Source organism: Cariama cristata, unplaced genomic scaffold (assembly GCF_000690535.1).
Source record: "Cariama cristata isolate BGI_N322 unplaced genomic scaffold, ASM69053v1 scaffold41194, whole genome shotgun sequence".
Lineage (NCBI taxonomy): Eukaryota > Metazoa > Chordata > Aves > Cariamiformes > Cariamidae > Cariama > Cariama cristata.
In genome coordinates this window covers 12,392-20,989 of record NW_009611998.1, presented here as the reverse complement: position 1 = coordinate 20,989, position 8,598 = coordinate 12,392, and the positions used below count along the sequence as shown (strand labels likewise).

General features: G+C 38.9%; 1 protein-coding gene across 1 annotated transcript; it reads left to right on the top strand.

Annotated features, from left to right (window-relative positions):
- Positions 1-264: 264 nt before the first annotated feature.
- On the top strand, positions 265-2,238 carry LOC104156996 (yorkie homolog; the record flags this gene model as incomplete). The annotated part of the gene is made up of 2 exons (XM_009698443.1): positions 265-377; positions 997-2,238. Coding segments are annotated over 2 exons (352 nt in total), but the record flags the coding sequence as incomplete, so codon positions are not given.
- Positions 2,239-8,598: the final 6,360 nt, after the last annotated feature.

Here is an 8,598-nt window from a genome sequence, read left to right as displayed (position 1 = left end):
ACACAGGTAAGCAGGTTTTTTAAAGCTGCTTAAGTATGCTCTCATCAAGTTAAATTGAATCTAAATAACACGGTTTTAATTGGAAGAGGTCTGCATAAAATAAAATGCAAGTGTCTCGCAGACAAAGACTTTTTTTTATTAGAGTAGAGCATTTCCTGTGACAGCAGTGTTTTCAAAGCCCTTGAATTGGTTCAAAACCAAGCATTTCTTTTAATTTCTTCAGTACTCTACCCTCATTTTTTTGCTCCCTTTCTTCTGTTTCAGTGGAACATATCACTCCAGAGATGAAAGCACAGATAGTGGACTTAGCATGAGCAGTTATAGTGTACCCAGAACCCCCGATGACTTCCTGAACAGTGTTGATGAGATGGATACAGGTCTGTTTTTGTGTACATCCTTAATGCATGTTTTCCAAATACACTTTGGTCCATTTGTAATGAAAACAAGCATCTCTGAGAAGCTGTGATACCTTTTGTGTTGTTTTTCTACCAACTTCTATTTTGGTAATAGGAATACTGTCCTTAGATTTGTGCGAAACATACTTGTAATCAACTCTGTTGGGAGAATGGGAGATTGCTCATAAATAGTATCACTCCTGTTGTTATATGGAATTTGAGTGTCCATTTACCTTTTTAAGTAATACAGTTTGTTCAGAGCTGAGTAGTACCTCATCCAGTGTTGCTAATACTGCTCCGAAACAATATTTGACTCAGTATTGTCTTTTTCCTTTAAGCGTAAAAATTAAAATACGCTAAATGACATCAAAGATCTGTAGAGATCTGGGTCACTAGTTGAAAAAGGTTGAAACAAAGGCATGTTCTTTGTATGTCTGCATGCATTCAAGTCATCTTTGTGTTTTCTGATGAATTTCTATGAATTATGTTGCTTGTATGATGTAAGAGATAATGGATGAACCTTCAACCAGTTGTCCTGATAAACTGTGGGTTTGGTACTTCCAGTATATTTAATATCCATCTTGGTTTGTGTTATAACTAGGTGACAGTATCAGCCAAAGTAACATACCGTCCCATCAGAACCGTTTCCCCGACTACCTTGAAGCCATTCCAGGGACAAATGTGGACCTTGGGACACTGGAAGGAGATGGGATGAATATAGAAGGAGAAGAACTGATGCCAAGTCTGCAAGAGGCTTTGAGCTCTGACATCCTTAATGACATGGAATCTGTTTTGGCAGCCACCAAGCTAGATAAAGAGAGTTTTCTTACTTGGTTATAGGGGCCTCAGGGAGACTGAATTCTAAATCTGTGAAGGATCTAAGGAGAATAGGACATCTGTATCTGAAGTTCAGAACAAGCCAGTGTGGCACACTGTGGCTTGTGTTCAGAAAAAGTAAATGAACAAATACTGAACAAGATTCTTTCATTTTGCTCTTCCTTGTCCATCGCTGCTGTTATATATTGCTGACTTTTTTCCACAGTTGACTCTGAAGAACAGACATCTTCTTGATCTTTTTCTATTGCTGTTGCAACTACTGTTCAAGGGGGGTGGGGAGGGACGATGAGCCTATTTGGATGACGAATGCCATTCCTTTTGTCCTAGTGTGCGCTTGCATATCATTTTATCTAAGTACTCAGAGAGTTAATTTCTGCATGTCACTGCTTGTAGTTTACTCAGCTAGTTGTCTCCTGCTGCCTGTGGCAAGTGGTAAAACATGACATACTGGGGTGACAAGCCAAAAATGATGTATCTGGTCAAAAGAAGTCAATACTGATTTGGAGATACGACTTAAAGGAGGGCTGAAGACTGATTGGCATTAAGTGTTTCTAATAGTAGCTCTTTCATTAGTCACAAAGTGCTCTTGTTCATATTTTATGTTATAGTAAATCATGAGTCATTTTACATAGAAACATATATGAACTTTGATTGTTGCCACATATTCTAGCCTAACTTTTGTTTGTCAAAAATAGTTTGGTTATTTTTGTTAGTTGGTTTAACTGTAGCTGTAGGATGGGAAGTAATTATAGGTTTGTTTTTTTTTTTAATAGTGAAATCTAAGTTTTTTTTCTGATTTCACATAGTCTTATTTAAATCTGAATTGTCTGCTTTTTTATACTTAAAACGTGCCTATTGTAGCCTGATAAGCTAGTGAGTACATAAACCAGTATGTTTTGCCTGTAACTTTTTTATTTTTTTAAAGGCTAGCTTTGAATGTAATCATTAGAATTCATGACCAGTGGCTTATTTTTCATGTTTATTTGCAAGATTTTGAATTAGAATCTGATTGCAATAACGTAAAAGTTAGAATCCTAAGTGTCATATGTACAATTTTTAAATGCATTTTAAAGTAGCAGAAACCATTTTAAAATGACAGATGCATCTAACCTCTCTTCTGGTTTTCAGTTTTGATATCTAAGTGAGTTTAGATTTTAAAATCCTTAATGAGAAAAAACTTTAGGAAAAGTTTCTCTTAAGTTAGCATGGAAAAAGTCGGAACTATTAGTATCACTTCAAGTTGCAATGAAAACGCTAGAGCACCAAAAAAAAAAAAAAATCCTCCAGAAAAACTCCTATGTGTAATAGTTATCACATTCTGTTTGGTGAAAAATAAGCCCTGGACACTATATGTAGAAGAATGTAAAGATATGTGTTAGATGGTGACATGAGCAGGTAATGAAGTGTATATTAGTAGTAGTGCTTAGCATGGGGTAGAGGTGAATATGAATTATCTGTATTTTAACAGGAAAAGATGTATCACTAAGTTGTCTGCAGGAGTTGACACAGTTTCCAAAGAGTATTTTTAAATGAACAAAATGAGCATGAATCAAACTTTCAGTATAAGCTATGAAGTTTTGTGGGGCTTTTGGTTTTTTCTGATGAAAAATAGTGTCACCAGTTAACACCTCTATAATTAAGGGCCTGTCACCATTCTCAACATGAGCCTTTATTTTCAAGGGTGTATAACACAACTATAAAGATACTGTAAGCCTGAAACTTGGTTTTGAAAAAAATCTCAGCTAGCAGGGACTTCTCCTGGGGAGAGATTTTTTTTTTTTGGTTGGTTGGTTTTTTTGTTTGTTCGTTTTGTCTTTCTTTTTTTAGACACTGATTATTTTTCAAGTTGAGAATGAATCAGCAAAACAAAACAAAATGAAGCCCATATTATCATCATTTGGATATTTTATGCTTCAGAAATAGTTCTGATTTAGGATAATGTAAAGAATGAAAACTCTGAACCAAGTCTCATTTTAAAAACTGAAGCAGCAGAGGCAGAGATTTGAAATTTGCCACTACAAATGTACATTTACTACTTTAGGATATTAGTGTTTGAAATACACAAAATTGTTTGTGGCTTGTTATGGGATACAGGCAGGTTTTAAAATACCAGTTTTCAAAACACATCCACAATGACAAATATATTCTGCTACATCAATAATTCAGCGATTAATAGGCCACTTATGTTGTGCAATGACACAGTAGCTCCTAAAGCAGTATATTGTGTCCACGGTAGGGATTTTAGTAGCATTTTTACAATTGCATTATGAATTCTTCTCTCTTCTTCCCTTCAGGAAAAAAAAAGACACTAAGTTGTTATAACTTGAATGATCTGACATAAAACCACAACAGCAAGGAAATTCAGAGTTGATTCCATTTCAGTTGTCTTCCGCAGTTGTATCCAGGTATAATAGCACATACGATGCACTGAGTGCAAACTCCTGACATGCTGTACCTTGCTACAACAGGGATGAGTACAGAACAAATTTTCTTTCCTTGCTTTTGTGTGTTTGTCACAGCTTTAATATTTGAATGTTTTCTTCTCATTGTAGAAACACTAAATGGCTTATACTGTATTTGGGTAGCACTGCTTGGGTAGATACTGACAAACTGGGAATCCTTGAACTGCTCTAACATTAATTATGTTTTGTGATACTTATTTTAATTGATACATTTCCGTTGTCTCATTTATTAGGAAACATACCATAGAGATGCTGTATTGTTGGCAATCAACATTAATTTGGATTTATTTTTTTTTTTAATTCTTCAAATGCATAGTTTGATGAAGTGGTTAAAATTCTTTGAAAAGCGAAAGTGGTTTGGGTAGTATTTTATACTGATGTATATATTGAAACAGAAATCATTGTAATAATTGTAATAGCTTTTAGTTACAAATACACTATGTGCAGACAGATGGGGCTGTACAGTACTGTGCTGTTCAACACCTGGGCGGGGCTGCTGCTTGGAAGCAGGTTGCAGTGTCAGTAAAAACCATATGCATCAACTATTGTACCATTCAGTGTTGGCGCTCACCAATGCAAATGGAGAAGAGACGATTTCAACATGATTAACACTACGTAGCTTTCACCTAGTACTAAAGTGACCTTTTCACTTACAAGCATGTTTTTTATACAAATTAACAGGTGTGCCTGTGTAAAATAATTTCTGTATCTTGGAAAAAATACTCTCCACATTTAGAATGTTTTATGTTAGAGAACTCCTAAATGCACCCTTGTCAAAAATTATATATATTACTGATGTTACTTTTAGGTATGAGCATGACTGTAAGTTAGGTACTTAAGTACATTCTGTTACATTATTTTTCTTTATGTAATACTTTTTCAGTTGTTTTATTTGGTATAAATATATACTTTGTGCTTAAACATCTTTGTTTGTTTTGAACATTCAATAATATGTAAAGATACTGATTTCCTCCAGTAAGATGGATGCATTGAATTGTTGGAATTCCTATGGTAGCATATCTGTTCTCATCTCCCTTGTCACTGCTTTTGTAGTCATAAACTCCCCTCCTGCAAATGTTGTGTACAAGCTCACCTTAGAGACAGAGGAGTCCCGCTGAAGTCGGTGAAGGCTTCACGTGACAGTATACATCTCGGGGCGTTTGCAATAACGAAGAGACCGTGACTCTACTGAGCCTCGTACCGTTTGTGTAAAACAACACATTAACTGCGTATGGCACTACAGTGAGAGCTGGTAACAGAACATATCTCATCTGCTATAAGAAAGCATCCACTGTTGGCAGATATGCTTGCAATGTTCAGGGTCTTCCCACGTAGCAGATATCTTTTTGGCTAACTAAGTTTATACAGTAATTTGTGGCAGACTATCAATAAAGACACACTATTTTCATTTCCAAGTTTTGACTTATGAATTGTGAAATACATGATGACATACCGTGAAAGTGTCTGAAGATTTTAGTTTAAAAAAAAAAACTTGACAGCATTTATTAATTTTGACCTTTTGTAAAACAGAAATTTTGAAAGGTGTTTTATTTTTAAAAGTTATACACTATTTGCATTTTAGTGGTTCCAGAGTTCCTACTATTCAGCACCGAAATGCCTCAACCCTGTGAAATTCAGTGCAGTTGTGCGTTATCTTAGTTAAAGGTCCAGGGCTCGATGCTTCTATCAGTTTGGCTTGTACTCGTGAGGTCATAGCTAGGTTTAGTCACTCAGATCCTTTAAATTTAAACCTGACATCACACCTTGCACCTGGGATTAGAAAGCCAGTGCCAGGGCATGACAAGGCTCCAGTTGTATTTGCCGATATCCCCGGCTCCCATTTATAAGGCGGTGACACGTGGCAGTAGTTGAAGTATGACTGACCACCTGAGACAGCCCTAAATAGACTGTGGTGGGCTCATTTAGCAATTCTTCTTGAAATATTTTCAACACTTAATTAAAAAGAACAAGTATTGGTTTCAGTAAGCCAGAAACAGTATGCTTCCAGGGAAGCTTTGAGTCTTCCCTGTGCTTATCTGCAAATTATCAGCAAAAGAAGCGTTTTTCACCTAGGATCTTTAACGAAATAATTATTTGAGATTGGGCTATGATCTGTCTAGCACCTCTGGTTCCGGAGGTTTGTTTGGACATAAAGTGAGGCCATCAATTTTATTTACAGTATCAGCATCTATAGTTTATATGTTCCTGTTGAAGATTAAAGGTGTGCTTCTTATCCCTTGTCATCACCACTTATTATTGCTAACAGTAGTTATCCGCACCCTCTAAATTTAGCTGTCATCAAAATAGGAAGACATCGGTACAGCATGAGAAATCGCGGTTGACAAGAAATAGTAAAACCAGTGCTAACTGGAGAACCAAATTGTAGAGTATCAGGTAGAGCTTTGTACCAGCTACCATATCCAGTACTTTGTGTCTCGTAAACAAAAAATCCAGTATGTTTTTCTCTAAAGAGAAAAGATGGAGGAAGCATGTTGACTAAGAAATTTATAAATACCAATACATCTGACAAAGCTGCCTAATGTTTTTTTGTGGAAAACTCATGATTTTTACTTTTCCTGACATACTCCTCTCTCTCTAATGCAGAGATGGTAACAGCGAATGCTACAGATGTAGGCTGTTATTGACTGGTATAATTTTTCTCTATATGGGAATGAAGTTGGTCCCTCTGATTTTAGTACTGTCTGTATTAAATGGGCTTGTATTAGAACATAAGAGGCAAAGTAATTTTATTGGATTTAAGTAATTTTATTGGATTTTCCTGTCTTTTTATTAGCAAGATACTTTTTTAAAAAAAAAGGGGGGGGGGGGGGGGGGGGGGGGTAAGTCAGGAGCAGCCTAAGAGGCTTTTTCTTCGATGTTGTACAACAACAACAACATAGAGCTCCATAAAAATGGTTAGATCTCACCTGAAATACCCTTTCTCCTTCTCCCATATATGTCATTTCTGAGCTATCCTAGCCTGTTTTAAATTATTGATCGTATTTACTGTCTGCGAGTTTTGCTTGCCTGACACCTAAAGACTGGGACTGTAGCGGTTGATGCTGTTTGTCCCCAAAGGAGAGCAGAGTTGTTCCTCTCCCAAATTCAGCTGTCATCCTCTAAAGTCTGTAATTTAATGCAGAAATGACAGGCCAACTCCAAACACCCTGCCCAGCTACTGTTAGAGGTTGGCTATCGGCAAGCATGATGTTTTCTGAACGATGGTGGATTCCTGTTCGAGCCTGGAGAAGTTGGGCTTTCCCATTCCCTTCCTGTGGTTTCTGCAGGCCGCGGTCACCGCAGGGGCTCGGAGCCCTCCCCGCGCCGCTGCCGCCCTGCCTGCTGGAGCACCCCTAACCGGGGCTTCAACCTGAGGGGAACGGTGGGGGGTTTTAAAGCTGGCAGTTTCATTCTGTCTCTCGCTCACGGTTTCATTGTTAGGCATGCAAATACAGTTGTGTCGGCTCTCGTGACTGACAGGTGACCCTTTTCAGACTTCACCAAGCGATGTAATTCTTTCATCCCATCGTGTGCTGTTGAAGAGTGGGACCTCTGAGAGGTTGAGCTGGAGCTCTGGGCTTTCAAAGCCTACCGTTGAAACGAGATACTGGTTATGCGCGCATATGACAAAACCCCAGACCCACGCTTCTGGGCGCGAAACGGTGGCGATGCCTCACAGCAAACGGCCGTGACTGTGAGGTGCCTTCTGGTGAGGCCTGGGGCCTCCAGCCTGTGGTCTGCAGGCTGTGAGGGGCTCTGGGTGTCCCTTTAGTCCAAGAAATTGCTGGCAGAAGCAAAGCCTGCATGGCAGCCTTAGGCTTTCCGTACAGGAGAGATCCAGACTGCGGCTGAGAAGAGTTTCGGTGCCCACAGAAGGTGACAAGGACTGGGCTGGCGAAAGCTGCCCTGCTCCTGCGGCCTCTGCCTGCCACCGCCTTCATCCCTGCCCACCGGTGACTCTTGACAACTGCCTTAAAGCCCTGGGGTTTAGGTTTATGTGCACCAGTATGTAAAACTGTGTGACTTCCTTTATTCCTTAAGTTTTGTTTTGGTCTTAAGGCATGACTCTCCTTTTAAAGGTCTTTGCTCCTAAATAGGCTTTTCAGGATCTGGTAATCTTTACATGGATATAGATTCCTCTAAGAATTAATCGGAATGTGATAAGCACCAATACATCACTGAGAAAAGACAAATTTCTTTTTGCAGCTTATTGACGAGAATGCTAGGAAATCTGTCACCCAGACAGTAATACCAGTAGCCAAATTCCTCTCATCCATATACTAGCCATGGCTCGGAAAATAAGCTGGTTTTACATGAAAATTGCAGTAAGGCTCAGGTTTTGTACAGCTGTGATCTCTGGCGGCAAAGTTTATTGTTGGGATATGTGGATTTTGCTTTATCATCACCTTGAAAATAAAATAACGTCTGGTGACGTCCATGAAAATAGGAAGGAAGCAGACCTGTACCGCTGTAGGATGCCAGAGTTTCTTAGCTGCTCTTCGAAATGTCTCGCTTTGAACGACGTGAGGGCACGTGGTGGACTTGGCTTTGTGACAACTGGCTGCATGTGTGCTTGTATGCAATTTTTAATGTCATTACATCTAACAGATGACCGCGTTACTGAAGTGAGTGCATTGGCGACAACTGAAACAAAGGATAAAGATATTTTTTAAAATGCAAGCAGGTACGCTCTGGCTGGGTACGCGTTGCCCTGGGTAAGGGGAGCTCCCACCCTGTCGTGGCACATTGGACTTTCTGCTTAGTCTTTAAGCGAGGCGTTTTACCATTTCCCAGGAAAGCTGTGCGGAGTGATTTACTTGTGTCCTGGGAGCACTGAAATGCTAATGTTTGCAAAAGGGCAAATGTTTGCTTGAGGGCAAAGCATTATTTAAGTGCTTCCTATT